The sequence below is a fragment of the Neophocaena asiaeorientalis genome, unplaced genomic scaffold (assembly GCF_003031525.2).
Source record: "Neophocaena asiaeorientalis asiaeorientalis breed wild unplaced genomic scaffold, Neophocaena_asiaeorientalis_V1.1 scaffold226, whole genome shotgun sequence".
In the NCBI taxonomy this organism is placed as follows: Eukaryota; Metazoa; Chordata; class Mammalia; order Artiodactyla; family Phocoenidae; genus Neophocaena; species Neophocaena asiaeorientalis.
This window is the reverse complement of record NW_020173037.1, coordinates 3,103,946-3,122,683: the sequence shown is the minus strand read 5'-3', so window position 1 is coordinate 3,122,683 and position 18,738 is coordinate 3,103,946. Positions and strand designations below refer to the sequence as shown.

The 18,738-nt window shown below is 45.8% G+C and overlaps 1 protein-coding gene across 1 annotated transcript in view; it reads left to right on the top strand.

The window, feature by feature from the left end:
* Nucleotides 1-1,000: 1,000 nt before the first annotated feature.
* Nucleotides 1,001-18,738, top strand: part of ATP6V1H (ATPase H+ transporting V1 subunit H) — a 63,357-nt gene continuing 45,619 nt past the window's right edge. Inside the window, exons 1-6 of the mRNA XM_024742588.1 lie at nucleotides 1,001-1,197; nucleotides 2,563-2,706; nucleotides 8,149-8,251; nucleotides 9,431-9,520; nucleotides 13,936-14,049; nucleotides 17,053-17,157. Coding sequence (XP_024598356.1) covers nucleotides 2,603-2,706; nucleotides 8,149-8,251; nucleotides 9,431-9,520; nucleotides 13,936-14,049; nucleotides 17,053-17,157 — 516 coding nt within the window. The 5' untranslated portion in view covers nucleotides 1,001-1,197; nucleotides 2,563-2,602. The remainder of the gene's footprint in view (nucleotides 1,198-2,562; nucleotides 2,707-8,148; nucleotides 8,252-9,430; nucleotides 9,521-13,935; nucleotides 14,050-17,052; nucleotides 17,158-18,738) is intronic.

Below are 18,738 nucleotides of genomic sequence, written 5' to 3'. Positions count from 1 at the left end.
AGCATAAACATCTCAGAGTGCATGGAAGCTGATGGATGTTCCATGCAACTCCTAGAGGAAGCTGAGGAAGGCAAGGAGATGGATCCTCCTCCAGAGCTTGGGGAGCGGCATGGAGGACTCAGCCCAGCCAGACATCCGCAGCCCAGTGACACCCACGTCAGACTTCTGCCCTAGAGAACTGTAAGATAATACATTTGTGTTGCTTTAGGCCAGTAAATCTGTGGCAATTCGTTACAGCAGCAACAGAAAAAGAATGCAATATTATATACTATTGCTACGGTGTTTATTTGTAATCAGTGTATAATATTAGTTTTGTTTTCAAAACTTGACCTAAATTTTACATTTGTAGGAGAAATGTATTGGTTATACCTACAAATCTCTTTCAGCAGTTATCAAAAACAATATGCTATTATATTATACCCGCTCACTAGTTGCAGTGTAGCGTTACTTATTACTATCTTAAGACAAAGAGGGAAGCTGAGGCCTGGACTGGGGAAAACTTCGGCTCAAAACGGGGTTTTCAGAAAAATACAGGGTGCTATTACATTTGAATTTTAATTAAACAGGAATAGTTTTGTTTTTTTAGTACAATTGCAGCTGTGGCATGGAACATCCACTGTTCGCTAAATCTGCAGCCCTAGGGCAAGATAACTTTTGTGACCCATGTCTCAGCATCAGTTTCATATTGAGACTGAATAAGAACGCCTGCTTCACTGACTTGTCAAACCCAAATGAAAGTCAACCGATTTCAAGGCACTAAATTAAACTTTTCAGAATGACGGTTGAGCTAGATGAGTTTCGGCCCGGCTCTCCCCCTCGGACTCCGTCCCCGGGGCCGCCGGGTCTCGGGGTGCGGGGTCCCCGCGTGTCCGCCCCGCCCCCAGCCCCGCGTTCAGAGAAACGCTCTCGCGCGCAGGGCGCTCCTCTGGCTGTTTTGGGCCCTCCCGGCCTCCGCCTTCCGGGCGGTCACGTGCCTCGGCTCACGTGACCTGCGCTCCTGTTGTTCCACTGCGGCCGCTGCGGCTTCCTCCTGCCTGTAAGGCCCTTCACGTCCGCTCGGTGCCGAATCGCGCTCGCTTTCTGGCGCTGCGTCTCCGCCGCCGCTCAGGCCTGCGGACTCGGCAGGAGGCCCGACTCGGCGCCCCAGCACGGCGGCGGTCCCGACTCCGGACCGCCGCATCTTCCCGCCGCCTTGGGGTGAGTTGGAGGGTCCCGCGGGTTCGCTGGGTGAGGCCGCGCTCAGGTCGTGCCGTCAGCGGCCCCGGCCCCGGTCCCCGACTCCTACTCCGACCCCGGCGAGGCGAGGCGAGCTTGCGGTTTCTCCGCTTCCCTGGAGCGCGCTGGGTTCTGCCGCCCAGGCGCCGCCTGCCTTCCTCCGGACCCGGTTCCCCGATTTTTTGCCTTCCGGGCCTCAGCGGGGTTTTCGAAACTGCGGAGTTTTCCCCGCAGAGAAGGGCAGGGGAGAGAGGGTGGACGGGTGAAAGGTGTGCTTTCCCCAGGATTGGGCCGGCTGCGGGTTTGAGTTGTTCAGGGACCTAGGTGACCGCCCTGAGGCACCTTCAGCCGCCGCAGGAGGGGCCGCTGGGGCTGAGCCCGCTTGATTCCAGGTTCCAGCTTGGCCCGGACGGAGTCTGTTTTCACCTGGGCCCAGCCAGTCCGCGTTGCCCGTGTGTGTGCATGCAGCACCTCCTCAGATGTAGAGGTTACTTCCAGACTGACTAAGGTCATTGGGATCCTGGAATAGAATTCGGGGTGTGGTTTAAGCTTTGTGGTCATAACGATGAGCTTATATTTTGTAAACCGGAACTTATATTTTGTGTCGTGATAAAATCAGGCTTAAGCTTCTATCTTTAAGTTTAGGAGTGAGAATTACTTAAAAGCTCATTATTGTAGGATCATATCATCAGACCAGTCTCTCATTGTTGGCTGAGCCTAAACTGTAATCTTTATTTGTTTCAAAAAATTCTCCCAATATTGACTTTGAAGCTGCTATAAATTTTGATTGAAAAAAGAAAGCTCTGTTTTCTAAGATACTGGATTCCCACTTTGGGTGTTTTAATTTGAGTAAATAATGTTAGAAAGAACATGTAGGTTTTTCATATGCCACTTTAAAATGAGGCTTAGTAAATGTAAATAAAATAATTGGTCCTATCTGTACTATGCAGGTTCTTATTTTTTCTCTGTCAGAAGAGGAAAGTTGATCTCAACTGTATACATTTAAAATATTTTCCTATTTTGTATGCCTATTCTAAGCGTGGTTTCTTAATTCAGGATCTTACATGGTTACTTTAAAAATCTTACTGCGATATTGGTGCCAATAATTAGAAAACCTTACGTGGAAAAGTAAAAACCTATAGAGAACACTTCTGTGGAACAGTGCATGACGGGACAGGATTTGAAATATAATGGCATAGCTATTTAATATTTAGGATATTTAGTATTTGAGTTGAATGCTTGTAGAGATTCAGGTGATAGTGACGCTATCACTAATAATAATAGTAGTAGTTGTTAAAAAAACAAACACACCTTGTATTCTGGTTTTCCCTTGCATCAAAATTGAAGGTCCGCAGAAGAACATTCAAGATCATAAATTTAGACCAAGATGGACATCCGGGGCGCCGTGGATGCAGCCGTTCCAACCAACATCATTGCTGCCAAGGCTGCAGAAGTTCGTGCCAACAAAGTGAACTGGCAGTCCTACCTTCAGTAAGTGCTGCTTTGCTGTGAATCATGGGTAATCATGTGCCTTTGCTTCAGACTTTTTCACGGTCATGCTTCTGTGAGAGAAATACTGGAAAAATACTAATACATGTGGAAGAAAACACTTCCTCCTTAGAAGAATTAGCTGTCCCAGGGAGACAGCTTAGTGTGATGGAAACAGCTTGGGGCTCTGGTTGGGAGGCAGCAGTGGCCACAGCACTTCTGAGCTTCTCTGCCTGGAAAGTGGTACTGTTTGGATGAACAGGAAGCACAGGAGGAGTGTTCAGGCCCTGGAGGGAGGAAGAGGATGACTGGCAGAGCCTGCCCGACTCCCCCCCGCCCCATATGCCGTGGTGATCAGCGTGGGGACGGGTGGTGTTGCAGAAGGGCTCAGACAACTAGCAAAGAGCAGGCGATTGAGTTTCAAGACTTGAGTTTGAATTCTGGTTCTTGTGTCTACCAGTTTGCTGATCTTCGGCAAATTCCTTAACTCCTCTGAGGTTCACTAAAGTAAATGTGAAATGGGGATACATATCCCATGGGAGCGTTGCTGAAATCGTGTATTTAAAGCATTAGCACAGTTGAATACGCGCACTGGTGAGTTGAACACATTCAATAAATTTTAGTTCTTTCCCCCTCCTTGTGTGTGTTAAGATTTAGCATGTGGGTGTTCTGTACTTATCTTAAAGTGAGTGTTCATTTATCCTTGATCATACTTTATCATGTTGACTTTACTTCATATCTGTTTATTTTGGTATATTCATAACGGTGAGTTATTAAGGAAATTCAGTTAAGATTTGCATGCATATTTTGAAAAACAAATTGGGAAAGCTTTAGTTTTATATTTAGCAGTTTGCTTTGTTCTAAGAGGTATATGCAGTGTACAAAAATGATCCCATTTATTTCTGTTAATTTAGTTACTCACACATTTAATAACCACCTGCCGAGTTTGAGGCATTATTTCCAGACTTTGGGGCTACGAAAAGGTAAACTCGTAATCTAGCAAGGAAGTCAGATATATAAACTGATCATTTGGAGATCAGTTGACCATATGTTTAGGGGTCTATCTCTGGGCCCTAGGAACACAGTTTTAAATTCACTGTTGGAGGAGTTAGAAATAACTGATAGTTCTATGCAGGAGTTAGATAATCACATTTGCCTTTTGGTTGGATTGTTCTTCCCTCAGTGTAGAGGGTAGATTGGTGGATAGTAAGCCTGGAGCTAGGGACAGGTTAGAGCCGTATTTGGGTTGTGGGAATGGCTAGAATTGGAGAGACTGGAGAAAATCTTAGTGATCAGTTTGATGTATGAGGGTGAAAAAGTGTCTAGGATGAGTTCTGGTTTCCCGGTCTAAGTGAGTGGATCATGGTGAGGCCACAGATTCAAGGGCAGGAGCGAGAGGGACTTTCTGATGTTTCCTCTGGTCATCTGTATCTGTGTAATTGTTTACGTCCCCTGTGAAATGAGGGTTTTGAGCTCTGTTTCCTAATCTTAGTCCAGAGTGTGTTTAGACTAGAAGACAAGGAGTTTCATGTTTATAAAGCCCGACTGTTTATAACCTAAATAGAATAATATTGAACTTGATCATAAAGCACTGGCTGACGGGCAGGCATTCCCTCGCATTGGCATTTGGAACGTTCGTAGTTACAGGGAGATTTTTAATTGCTTTCTCTGCTGTTCCTCCTGTTCCATGGCCTCCCCACTACATAAGTCATAGTCTCCCTTTTTTCCTACTTCTGTCTTTTATTCTGTTGTCCAGCTCGTGGGTTTCCTTTATAGAAGCCATCTACTCTGTACGTCTGTACACAGGTGCTCCCCACGTGTCAGCCGTGTGCCCCTGTTGAGCTGGCTGTGGGGACACTAGTGGGAGTGAGATGTCCTCCTCCCAGCCCCAGAGCGCTCACAGCTTGTTGGGGGCTGGACGGGACCCGTGAGTTATCAGTGAATCTGATGCCACATTGTTTTCTGATAGAGTAAAACCAGTGGGAGAATCGCCCAGTGTCAAACGCCAGTATCTCTCACACATTAACATGTTACTGTGGAAGTCCTGTGCCTTAAAGTGTGTTTCCATGTGATTAAACTTCTTAATCATTCAGGTAGGCAGTCCATAAACGAATGGGCGTGGCTATTCCGGTCAAACTGGAATCCAGTAAAACTGTCCTGAGGATGCGAGAGTTAGAATAATGTCCTTCCTCCCGAGTTTAAAGTTCAATGGGGAGGCAAACCTTTAACTGAAAAATTAAATAATGCGTTGTGGTGAGCATTAAAATGGAGACATATGTCAAGTTTTCCCAGATAACAAAAGGAGGGAGTGACTCATCACCCAGCAGCACTGGGGACGTCCTCAGGGAGCACGTGAAGATACCTGTGGGAGTCACGGGCAGAGGGGCTGGAGCTGCCGAGAGGGAAGGAGCCTCCGGGCGGGGACTGGAGACTCAGAAGGACGCGCAGGGCTCGGGGAGCTTCAGGTCGGCTGGTGGAGCCCCGCCCAGGCTGCTGCAGGCCGGAGTGTGGCACCCACACGTGCCAGCTCTGTAGGCCAGACACCTAGGAGTCGTTTCCTCTCTTCTTGTCCCCGACAGTCCACATCCCGTCCAGGCCCAGGTCCGCACATCCAGGCCCCGTCCCCAGTCTGACCGCCTCTCTCCAGCTGCCTTGCTGCTGCCTGGTGCAGGCTGCCCGCGTCTCACACGTGCCCGCGGGTCCTGGCCGGGGGTCTCTGCTGGCACTGTTCCCCGGAGGTACAGTTTTAACAGGGCAGTGAGAGTCATTTCAGACAATGTGGGTCAGACCCACACGGACCTGCTGTGTAGCACAGGGAACTATGCTCGATATTTTGTAGTAACCTGTAAGGGAAAAGGAGCTGAAAAAGAATCTCTCTCTCTCTCTCTCTCTCCCTCCCTCTCTCTCTCTCTCTCTCTCTCTCTATATATATATATATATATATATAGATAGATAGATAGATAGATATTTTTCTCTCTCTATATATATATATTTAGATTTTATATGTATATATCTGAGTCACTTTGCTGTACACCTGAAACTAACATGACATTGTGAATCAACTCTGCTTCAACTAAGAAACAGTGCAGGTCAGATCGTGCCCCGGTGCCCCCAGCCCTGCAGCTGCTCTGCGTTCCTGCTCTTTCCCACACAGCCAGCTCCCTGCTGCCCCCGCGTCCTTGGACTCACACTTCTGTCTGTGGAAGTTCCTCCTGGATCACTTGGTTCATTAACTCCCTTCATTCAGGTGTCTGTGCAGGTGACTTCAGGAAGGTCTTCTCTAATCCAGCTAAAATATGTCCTTTCCTCCCTACCTAGCTTTAGTTTTTTGTTTAATAAACTTTTAGAATCCTGGCATTATGATATGTGTGTGTATATTTTTTTAAAAAGTATTTGCTTTTGTGCTTGTGTATTTTCTGGTTTCTGCTCTGGAATGAGAGCTCACGGAGGGAGGGATGTCTAGTTCATTGCTGCGTGGCCTGTTCGTTACGGTGTCTGGCGCATAGCTGGCTGGCAGCTATACTGGCTGATTAGATCATGAGTGAGCAGAGGACTTGGAGGGGTGCCGTGGAGACAAACTTTTGGGAAAAGAAGTAACGTACTTGGTAAGTCACATATTGTTTCATGGTAATTTCATAGCAATTCTGTGAAATAAGTTTTCTATTCTCATTTTATTTATTTATTTATTATTATTTTTTTTTGCGGTACACGGACCTCTCACTGCTGTGGCCTCTCCCGTTGCGGAGCACAGGCTCCGTATGCGCAGGCTCAGCGGCCATGGCTCACGGGCCCAGCCGCTCCGCGGCGTGTGGGATCTTCCCGGACCGGGGCACGAACCCGTGTCCCCTGCATGGGCAGGCGGACTCTCAACCACTGCGCCACCAGGGAAGCCCTATCCTCATTTTAAAGATGAGTAGACAGCTGCTTACGTAGGTTAAGTAACATGGACGTGCTCATATAGGTTTTAATGAGTCACTGAAGAAGTTTTTGTTGAAAGCCTCTGCCTAGGTGCTAGGTAGAACCGCCTTTCAAATTCACAGTCTGACCAAATGAAAGGAGTAAAACAGTTGGGGGGGCGTGTTTGACAAAGCTGCCTGGCAGTGTAGGTCAGGGGGCTGTGGAGGAGGGTTGGATTGGAAGCAGGAAACCCGCTGGACCGGGGCCATCGGGCTGAGCCACCCCAGCGGTGGGGAAGTGGGGAGGAGAGTGATGTCAGGGGGACGAATTGTGAGGACGGGGCCCGACCAGCCTTGGCTCATCACAGAAGGGGCCGGAGTCCATGGCCTGTTAGATTGTGGGACTGTCAGAGGAAGATTACAGGTGAAATAATTTAAAAACAGAAAAAAAAAAGGTTCCTTGGGACAAATGCAAGGAAGTTAGACTTCAGAAGGAATGGCTTGCCAAGTAAAAATACAAAAGAAAGCTGCAGAATTTCCAGATTACCGAGTATAACCTTCATAGTACACTTTCTCAGTGGTAGAAAAACGGCATCTCTTTCCTGTGATTATCCTATTTAAAAAGGTATGGCATGCTTTTACATGTCAGCATAGCCAAATTTGGGGGTCAAATTGTTTGAGCTAGGGAGTTCAGGTTTATGAAAAAAGACTTCATTTATTTTGGGACTGGAACCAGGCAGGTGGGCGTCATTATCTTGGTCTAGCCTGGGGTGCAGAGTGCGTTTTCTCCTGACCAACTGTGATAGGTGAAGTGCTTAGTCTTAATGGAAACAGGGCACAGTGTCTGTTTTTGCTTCCATCGTCCCATCAGCCTGGCTGGGGGATAGAGTGTGTGGGGGGTATATATTCGTGACCTCAGTTCTGCCCCTGTAAGATGTGGAGTGCCTGTGTCATATGTGTGATCTGTGAGTGGGGCTGGGAGAGGTCGGCCTGGAGTTCAGATCACAAGTTAGCACTGCGGAGTGGGGAAAAAGATGGAGTGCGGGCTGATTGCTGGGAGGATGGGGGTGTTTTCAGAGAGGGTTTGGTCACATTTTTCTGGGTCTGAAAGGAAAGAATATGCTGGAGGACAAGATTGCAGAAAGTTGTATACAGGGGTTTTGTCTTGATAACTTAGATGGCCAAGTAAATTGGCTTGGGATGGAGATAGGCTGAGACTTGGATAAGGCCCAGAGGTGGCATTTTAGTGAGTGTTTCCTGTGGACCAGGCCCTGTGCTAACCACCTCATGTGAATTATTTCATCCTCAATTCCGCCCCTTAAAGGCATGTGGTTCTTGTTCCCATTTTGCAGGTAAATTAGGTCCGGTCAGGGCCTGGGAGGCCCATGAGTAGTAGGTGGTGCGGCTGGACTCAGACGGCAGGGCCGTGGGACACCAGGGTCTGGTGTCAGCCCTCGCAGAGAGAGGAGAGACGCAGGGCATCCTGTATCACTTGGTCCCAGTGGCTCTTCAACTCTTGCTGAACGAAAACCTTGTTCTTTCTTTCTAGGGGGCAGATGATTTCTTCCGAAGACTGCGAATTCATTAAAAGATTTGAAAAGAAAAGAAGTCCTGAGGAGAAGCAGGAGATGCTTCAGACTGAAGGCAGTCAGGTGATCAGTTCAGATATTAGACCATGAACACTGCCCTGTGTCATTAGACATTCTAGAAGTTTTCTCAATGACCATGTGATAGTCCACTGTAGGTAGGCATCATAATTTAACTAAAGACTCTTTTTTATTGGAAGACATTTGAGGGATCTCTAGTTTTCTTTGTTAATTTTGGAAAAAATGTCCTATTGAGTATGTTTATTCCTCCATCCTTTCCTGCATTTCTGAAAAATTTTTTTGAATTACAATAGGTTCCTAGCATGGAAATTACTGTTTCAGAGTATACAGTATTTTCAAAGTTGCTTAACTTTTCTGTTTTTTAAGCAATTTTTTTTCTACTTTGTATTCTCACTAGAATAACATCTAACTCCGCTGTCCATCAGATTTTCTGATACGGTGCCCTGATTGGCCGAAGGAGCCCGTATATGATGCAGCCTGATTCTCACAACAATCCTGGGAAATTTGGGAGGAAACATTATCGTGGGTGCCAGTTTTGTTGAATTCTAGAGAGTCTGTGACATAGGTGTTAAATCATAGGATGGAGACTGGTCAGAGCCTTCTGATTCCAGTGCCTGTACTGAATTCCTGTACTTGTGCTGCTCTGGTATTCTGTTTCCTAGTAAAAGCAAAAAAACCCCCCAAACCAAAAACACAAACAAAAAAACCCCAAAACAAATGATAATATTAGATTTGTCTACGTAACTTAGTCTTTACGGTATCAAGAGTTGATAGTGGTGAGGTCTGTCTATTTAAAAATAGTAAACTGTTTTTTTTTTTGCGGTACGCGGGCCTCTCACTGTTGTGGCCTCTCCCGTTGCGGAGCACAGGCTCCGGACGCGCAGGCTCAGCGGCCATGGCTCACGGGCCCAGCTGCTCCGCGGCATGTGGGATCTTCCCGGACCGGGGCACGAACCCGTGTCCCCTGCATCGGCAGGCGGACTCTCAACCACTGTGCCACCAGGGAAGCCCAAAAATTTTGACATCACTAGAAATTATTTAAAAACTGATGCAAGCCCTAGTCTGGTCCTCCCATACTTCATCACAGTATTTGTAAAAGGCAGGCATTTTCTATAACTGCATCCTAACTTAGGCAAGAGAAATAATATTTTAATGAAATTCCATTAAAATGTTGTGTTTGCACATTTGAAAACAGTGGTTAACGTTCATTTCATTTTTTTCTAGTGTGCTAAGACATTTATAAATCTGATGACTCACATCTCCAAAGAGCAGACAGTTCAGTACATACTCACCATGGTTGATGACACGCTGCAGGTGGGTGTGTTCTTCACCTGACACGTTTGGTCCTCACCTTTTTGTGCTCTCCCAGTAACAGCACTTCTATAAGCTTTCACCTAGAGCACTGGTTCCCTTCCAGAGTGTGATAGTATATTTTTTTCATTGTGTGAGTTGTAATTTGCTAATGGTGGTAAAGATGGGACTGCCCACACACTGGCTATTGTGTTGTTTTTAGGATGTCGGGGAATCAGTATGTCTTTTTTCTGTATTTCCTCAGAGTTCTGTGTTGGACAACAGCAGTGCTCGGTGCATCCCTTGAGGCTTTCCGGATGCTCTGCCTACTCACAGATGATGTGGCTCTCTTCTTTCAGTCATCCAGCAGATTTCAGCGCCCTGTGTCCCGGGCCAGGGCCGGGCCCTGGGGGTTTAGTGCTGACTGTAGTCAAGATGCTTGCCCTCAAAAGCATGGTGTTTTTGGAGAGCGTTTTGGCTATCATCTGAGACTTTTCCAGTGATGTGAAGTTTCTGTTTACTGCTTTGTTGTCCGTAAACACAGAGGGCCTCCCTTATTCACAATATTGTTTTTGTTTTTTTTGCGGTACGTGGGCGTCTCACTGCTGTGGCCTCTCCCGTTGCGGAGCACAGGCTCCGGATGCGCAGGCTCAGCGGCCATGGCTCGCGGGCCTAGCCGCTCCGCGGCATGTGGGATCTTCCCGGACCGGGGCACGAACCCGCGTCCCTTGCATTGGCAGGCGGACTCCCAACCACTGCGCCACCAGGGAAGCCCCCACAATAATGTATTTTATACTCGAGTATAATCTAGGTTTAGACTGTTGGTATTGAGAGCAGTCTTTCTGAAACAGGCCAACTGGCTGCAAAATCCAAGGCCTGTCTGCATGTCTCAGGGAAGAGTCTTGAAGACTCAAGAGTCTGCCTGTCTCTTGAAGAAAAGAGTCAGTCTGGCTGCTTGGAGGGCGTCCGTCTGTCGTTTTACAAGGAAGAGCATTTATCTCTGGCCTACTGTGTGCAACCACTGGGCGAACTGTTCCCGAGGACCCGGAGGTTAGGAGGAAGGGTGCTGCCCATCTAGGGGCCATCGTATCACTTACAGGGATGTTGTGATTTAATCATCTCAGGATGGCTGTCCAGCCTGGACTGACGCAAGCCCGTCTGAGAATGATCTCCGTCTTTCTTGGCACTTTTTCCTTTAGGAAAGTAAGGTCAGGATAAATGGGGAGTGTTGTGGTCTGCCTTGGTAACCCTTGTTACTATGATTGGACTAGAATGAGGAGGCCGTGAGCTGGCCTGCAGACCCTGGTGTTACTGATATGTACACACCCACCCACCCACACTCACACATGCACAGATTTCCTTGATTTTTATACACATTTACAAACCCGTAAATTTACAAACCTGTAAAAAAAAAACCATGAGTTCACACAGAGCATCTCCAGTTTGTGCCCTCCACCGCCCCGCCCCCGAGTTCGTGCCAGCCCCCCGTTCCATGCTGGATTGTCTTCTCTGCCGGCGAGTGGGCAGTCATCTCGTCCTCCGTTACTCACTTGTTCCACCCGTGATACAGAGGAAGTCGGCTCAGAATTGCTGACCCGCATACCCGAAAAAAAGCCCTTTGCCTGGAGTTCAGTATTTGTCTGCAGTACTTTGTCTTTAAACGAGGTTGTGTAGAGTATTGTGTTCAGGTTTGTTTTAGTGTGGTTATATTATTTTTCCAGAAATAGTCAGCTTCATTGATTTTTGTTTGTAATCTACTTCAGTTTTTTTTCTCATCCCTGTTGGTTTTTACTATTTTTTATTATGTAAAATGTTTACATGCTTGCAGAAGTCAAAACTGTACAGAAAGGTGTGTCCCCAGTCCCCCTTGCCCACACTCCCACCCACCTCTTGTAGGTCATAATGTCGTAGACTTCTGTTTGTCCTTCCTGTTTTTCTTATTGCATACAGGTACACATGTATTTTCTTATTTCCCTCTCTTTCTTACACAGAAATGCATACTAGATGTAGTCTGTTGTATTTTGTTTGTTTCACTTAACAATATGCCAGAAATCATTCCATTTCAGTTCAATCTCCCATATTTTTTTTGACAGCTACAGAGGGCATTAGTAGATATACCATATTTTACTCAATCGGCCTCTGATGTAATAGCCATTGAGGTTGATTCAGGTACACATATATTGGGTTTAATAAAGTTTTATTTTTCAAAATGGGCAGTTGGTGGGACCACTCATGCATCTTCCCAGCAGCTGGGGCATCTCCACCTCTGGTGTTTCTCGTGTAAGTTACTTGAGCTGTTTTAAAAGCCATCACTAGGTCTTTTCCTGTGGAGCTCCTGACGGGCTGGCCTGGCCAGGGAAGCATGAATCTTCCTGTCTCTCAGAGGCGACAGCTGGGGTTGCGAGCTTCCTACCGAGTTGGCCGCGTGTGGCCTTGTTACGAAGACCAGGTTCCTGAGCCTGTCCCAAATTCTGCCTTTGGACCACTTCTTCTTTTTGGCTTTGCCCTTAGATCGTTCTCTGGGTCTTTGTCCTTAGTGGCCGACTTTCTGGCATCTTTCTCTTTGGGGGCATCTCAAGCTTGGAGGGCAGCTGCTACCACTGAGGCCTCGCTAAGATGTCGGGCAAAAAGCAGTTACGGTATTTTGTAATTAGAAATAATGAAGATGATAACCTTATGCAAATGTATTTTCCTACTGTTGGGAGTGTACCTCATGGTAAATCCTTAGAAGTGGGATTTCTGGATAAAAGAGAACCACGTATGCAGTTTTGTTAAGATATTGCCAGATATTCCATTTTGTATTCCCACCAACGTGTGAGAATGCCTGTTTCCCTACAGCTTTGCCAACAGAAGGCACTGTCAGGTTTTTACATTTTTGCCAATCAAGGCGGTGTCCGAAGTAGGACATCTTCAAGTGTATAGTTTCATTTGTTCTTGTTGACCTGTGTTAATGAAAGATCTGTGGAGAGATTTAGACGTAGGTAGCTGCCATTATCCTTAGCTACTGATTAAACGTATTCTGACGATTGATTTTATTGGTAAAATTTTGGTTACATTGAGAAATTTGCGCACACTTTTACCACGTGAGTCTGTGTGCCATTTAAAGAATATTGTTACACATTTCCAATCCAGTCTTTTTATTCTTAGCACATCTGAATGGAATACTTTGGGGGAAGAATTGCTTGTTTTTCCTCACATGTTTAGTTTTTAGCACATAATTTTGAAGATTAAAATGTTTTCTGTGCTCGCATATTAGTATCAGTTGCTCAGTGCCTCTGAGAGGGCTTTATCCTTATTCTGTTAAAGATGTGGATTTGGGTGCTTGGAGCAGCAGTGGCTGGAGGTGCGTTTTTAAGCAGGAATCAAATCCATGAAGGACTTGTTGAGGAAGATGGGTTTTAACCTTAGTTAAACGTGTGACAGTTTCTGCTCTTCCTGTGTGTAGGGGACTTTGTTAATTTACATGTACAATGAGAATTACAATTTTAGCTTTGAAAATAGTCCACCAGTGGAGTTAATGAAGACCTACCTGAACTTCGAGTTCTTTGATGAACTCGTTATCATAACTATTTCAGTTGTTAGTCTAGACTATAATGATTTGTTACTTAAAGAGATAGTAGTCTACTCCTCAAGTAGGTAACTGCTAGCACAGACCAAAGTTAAAACCACTGTATTTAAAAAGATTTAAATGTTGATCTGAGAGCTAAAATTATTGTTTATGTGGTTATTTGTGCTGTTTACCAAATATTACTACTTAACCACCGTGTTCACTTAGTGAACCAGATGGTGGATTTCGGCCAGCGATATGCAGAGAAAATTTCAGTGACAGGTAGAGTTTGCATGGTTTCAACTAAGAAGTAATTGTTCCTCTGATCTACCTGCTGGTATGCTATGCTGTTTTTAGCTGTCGTTATGTGCCCCGATTTTCCTGTCACAGTGTGTAAGGGTAACCCAGACGTCCGAGGTTTCTCTGATGCCCTGTTTCCCTGGCCTGTCTGTGAGTAGCTTGAAGTGCTTCCTGCTGGTCCTCCCATTGAGAGCTGAATTGGGATCTCCCTGCCCTTCCCGATTTTGTTTGTGTGGAAGGAGGGTGGAGGTGTCCAGACAGCACTGAGGGGCAGGCTGAGGAGAGATGTAACTCGGGTGCTACACCTGCGGTGGGTCTGTTATCGTGGCTCACCTGATTTAAACTAATCATAATAATTAAAGGTGATTTTACTGAAAACTATCTCCCCCTGCCCCCATCGTCACCCCCTGCCCCATTGTAATAATAACAGGGAGACAAATCTCATACCGACTGGAAAGAGAAAACATGGATTGAGGGGACATAAAATGAAAGGCTGAGAAGCAGTGTATAATCGTTACATTCTTTAGGAAAATGGATTCTCATCAGTGATGTTTATTTCTTTCCGTTTTTTTTTTTTCTTTCTCTCTTTTAGGAAAATCACCAGCGCGTTAGCATTTTCTTTGACTATGCTAAACGTAGCAAGAACACTGCCTGGTCCTACTTTCTGCCCATGTTGAATCGCCAGGATCTCTTTACTGTTCATATGGTAAGTTTTGAATTGGTCACATTTCTGATTCAGGGAAGAAATGCACCCGGGCCGGTTGTGACTTGGTAACGTCCCAGTACCCAGAGGAGTGACTGCTCTGACGTTGACTTTTCAAAGCAGCGCTTCCTTACTGGATGTTAGTAATGTGGGGTGTTGGAAGGTCAGAGGAGGCAGGGTTGCTTTGACACAGTTCAAGTTTATAGAGCATTTGATGAGCTTATTGAGATAAAAGCCTTTGGTAGGGCTTCCCTGGTGGCGCAGTGGTTACGAACCTCCTGCCAGTGCAGGGGACATGGGTTCGAGCCCTAGTCCAGGAAGATCCCACATGCTGCGGAGCAGCTAAGCCCATGCGCCACAACTACTGAGCCTATGCTCTAGAGCCCGAAAGCCACAACTACTGAAGCCTGCGTGCCTAGAGCCCGTGCTCCTCAACAAGAGAAGCCACTGCAATGAGAAGCTCGCGCACCTCAACGAAGAGTATAGCCCCTGCTCACCGCAACTAGAGAAAGCCCGCACACAGCAATGAAGACCCAACGCAGCCATAAACAAACAAACAACAAACAAACAAATAAATAAATAAAAATTTAAAAATAAAGTCTGTGGTAAATTCACATGTGCAAACAGCTTTAGGTGGTCTGTGACAGAACTGCATTTTACTATAGAAATTAAATTTTGCTTTGAAGCAGCTGTTGTGTTTAATTTTTATTTTAATTAAGTAGTTAATTAATTGCTTTTTAATATCATAGATACACTCCTGTTTTAAACTTAGCCTGAAAGGCTATCTTTTGAAATGTTGACACTGAGCAGAAGGTCTGAGACGACGATCCAGAGAATCAGTCCTTGTACAGGCCTTTTCTGTTCCTAGCGTATTGTGGGCTGCAGGGGGCGCTCCTGAGGCTGCATTTCATAGATGTCTGCATTTTCGCAGCAAGATCCACTGTCAGTGAAACAGTTTTGAGCACACGCTTTCTCTTTCTCTCCATATATATCTATATTCATTTATGTACTAGTATGTTCATATATTGTATGAAACATTCGTAAAAAGAAAAAGGATGACCCATGAAATAAACTATTTTAAAGAGTACTTAAAAAAGAACAGTAATATATTTTCTTCTTTCAAATTGTGTAGAGGCTTGTTTTCACTGTCTGGAAACATGATTTAAACGTTTTCCTAATTTTGATGGTCTTATAATAAAATTGACAAATGTGTTAAAGGCCAAATACACATTTAGGGTAAGATTCATCGTTATTCATGGTGTAGCCAAGTTTGTGTTTCCATTTCTTTATGATTTCAGTTACTTTTGGCTAATCTTTCACATTTTGAGCGTCAGATGCTCATTGGTTTACCCCGTGCTGATGAAGAGCTTGTGCTCGGAGAGGAAACGCCAGGCCTCGTGTTCCTCTGTCTTTGCCCCTTAGCTTGGGCTTACACTGCTGATCATCTTTTCAATTTCCTTACAGGGATCCTTTCGTGTCACTTATCTGTTTTGTGACAGGTCAGTTTAAGTTAGATAGGGTGTCTGTGAACTCACTTAGCGAGGCACGTGAAGACGACCTCATGTCACTGCAAAGCGAGGGCGTCGGGGTGCTGGGCTCTGCCCCACCTCCCCCGTGGTGCAGGCTCCCGAATATGCCACGGCACACGCTGCCCTCTGTCACCTCGCTCGCTGTGTGCAAGTCTGGAAACAGACCTCAGTGTATTTTTGGCTTAGCTAATCAGCCTTCACGGTCTCTACTAGGATTAACTCTTGCTGAATGATGAGAGCTTTGAAACACTGACTTGCTTATAGAAAGAACTCAAAGAATATTTATTAAATTGGGTTTGTGGGTGGAGAAGTAGTATTTTATACTGCTTTTCCCCCCTCCCCCGGTATATCTATATCTATATATTTCCAGATTTATTGGGGTGTAATTGACAAAATTATAAGATATTTAAAGTGTACAACATGATGATTTGATAAAATACACTTATACTGCCTATTTAATAAAAAAATTCTTGATGCATTTTTTAACATCTTTATTGGAGTATAATTGCTTTACAATGGTGTTAGTTTCTGCTGTATAACAGAGTGAATCAGCTATACGTGTACATCTATCCCCATATCTCCGCCCTCTTGCATCTCCCTCCCACCCTCCCTTCGTGATTCATTTTATAGCTTGAAGAAAATTGAGAAGTTTTTGAGTGAGGAGAAAAGGGTGTTTGCTTCTACTGAGAGAGATGACTGTCAATACCCAGGATATATTTTATACCAATACCCAGGATATACCAATACCCAGGATATATTTTGTACCGAGACACAGGTTTGGAACCGAGAGCTCGCAGGGGCTTGAGTGATACCCAGGATATATTTTATACCGAGACACAGGTTTGAAACCGAGAGCTCGCAAGGGCCTGAGTGGCCGAGGCAGCGGCTGGCCGTTTGTTGGAGCCATTGCTCAGAACTCTGGCAACTGATTCGGTGAAAGTCACAAAGAAGGATTTTTGTGTTCTTTGATTTTTGCTGGTCTTACAATGAATCCTAATCTTACTTTTGAAACTCAGAATAATGCAGGGAATATCGTGAAATTCTTAAAACAACTGGTTTTGGTTCACATTAACGGAACTATTTAAAACTACATTTGACCATATTAGAAATATTTTTTTTTTTTTTTTTTTCGGTACGCGGGCCTCTCACTGTTGTGGCCTCTCCCGTTGCGGAGCACAGGCTCCAGACGCGCAGGCTCAGTGGCCATGGCTCACGGGCCCAGCCGCTCTGCGGCATGTGGGATCTTCCCAGACCGGGGCACGAACCTGTGTCCCCCGCATCGGCAGGCGGACTCTCAACCACTGCGCCACCAGGGAAGCCCTAGAAATATTTTTAAAAATGAAATATCTATTATCTTTGGAGGAGTTGAGTGCTAAAAGAAATCCTGCAGCAAAATGGTTATGAGTCCTGTTTCTTAGGGTCTATGGCCTGATTTTTAGAATCAGGATAATATTCAAATGTATTCCTTATTTTTCAGGCAGCAAGAATTATTGCCAAGTTAGCAGCTTGGGGAAAAGAACTGATGGAAGGCAGTGACTTAAATTACTATTTCAATTGGATAAAGACTCAGCTGAGTTCACAGGTAAAAGACATTCCTCTTAATATCTTTGAAAAGAACATAACGTCCATGTTCTCTAAAGCTATTTATGGTAATTATGTGAAATTACAAAAACTCTATGTTAAAAAAGAGGCATTCTGAGTTTGATGAGTCAGCCATGCTGCTTGCAGGTCTGGTAGGGGCTTCACCTTTTCTGCCTGTAACTGTCTTCAGCTCAGAGCTTCCTGTCTCTTCTGCCACTTGGGATTTTCCCTTCATGCATTTCAGCAGGTAGGGAGGATTTCCCTTCCAGGAAGGTGGCTGCCGAGATCACATGGGTTGGAGGATTGGAAGGACGCACACAACTCCAAGGGTACACTCGTGTGAGGCTCACGAGAGAGGAGGAGAGACAGTGCGATGGGCGAGCATCTCTGCCCTGGGACCCTGGACCACCCAGATCGGTGCCAGGAGTGTTGGTTTGGGGAGAGTTCTTTGAAAGTGTGCAGCGAGTCCTTTATGCCCTCTGGTCACATACCCAGGCCAAACTGGCCAGTCACACCAATAAATAAACTGGCCCTGGCTGCTGCCAGGAGGGCTTCAGACTGCAGACAGCACAGGACAGCTCATTAAGCAGCCTGCCTCTAGTCCTGGCCAGGAGGCCGTCCCAGGCACCACTGGGTGGCCTGGGGCTGCTCTCTCCAGCCCGAGAGGATGTCTCCCTCAGTGCCTCCCACTTAGGATTTCACCGTGTCCTCGTGGGGTTGCCTTTAAGCCCAAAGGGAAACACGAAGCCTGCTTGCTGTGGTCTCACTGCTGTCAGGGCCCTCGAGCCCGTTTCTTCGTGGAGGAGGACAGCTTTCGGGGTGACGGCTGGCAGATGACGAGTTTTCCCTTTTGTCTTCTCGGTTCCCCAGCGCAGGGCGGATGGCCGGACACTCCTGACAGCTCAGTGGAGGGTTGCTTTTCCTTTAGGTGTGTGGTGACCAAGTGAGAGGTGGTGAGGGTGCTTGGAGGGAGCGAGCTGACCTGGGTGGGGAGGGCGGCGTATCTGTATCCGGAAGGAAAGGCAGGAGGGGGCGAGCTTTGGTGTGGGCGGGACATGGAGGATGGGCCAGGAGAAGCCGTGCTGGGAGGCCTGGTGGCCTCAGGGCTAGATGACAAGTAAGGGCCTATTTGAAATGAAGGTTTGGAAAGTTGTAATTTAGGTTGCTGGTGACTTTATGATTTTAGTAGATTTTAATTTGAAGTATGAGAGAGACACCATGACATTTTGCTTCGATTTATTTTTTGTCTTATCGTTGCCTGCCTTTTTGCGGGGGGAGCCTACTAACCTTTTCTGTTTGGATAGGGAGATTTTGAAGTGTCTTGAACAAAATCAGTTATTTTTTCTGTCATCAGCATACACTTTAACACTCTTTTGGGCTTAGTTTTTAAAAGTACTTTTACAAGAGTCACAAGTTTTGCAGATTTTACTGAGTTTGTGAGATATTTCAAAAAGAAGATACTTAGAACATGAAAAATACTATGTGAAGATGAGATGTATTTATTTCTACATGTGTATCATTTGGGATCAGAGCGCTTAGTTAAAGAGGTAACCTGCCCCCCCCCCCCCTTTCTTTTTTCCTC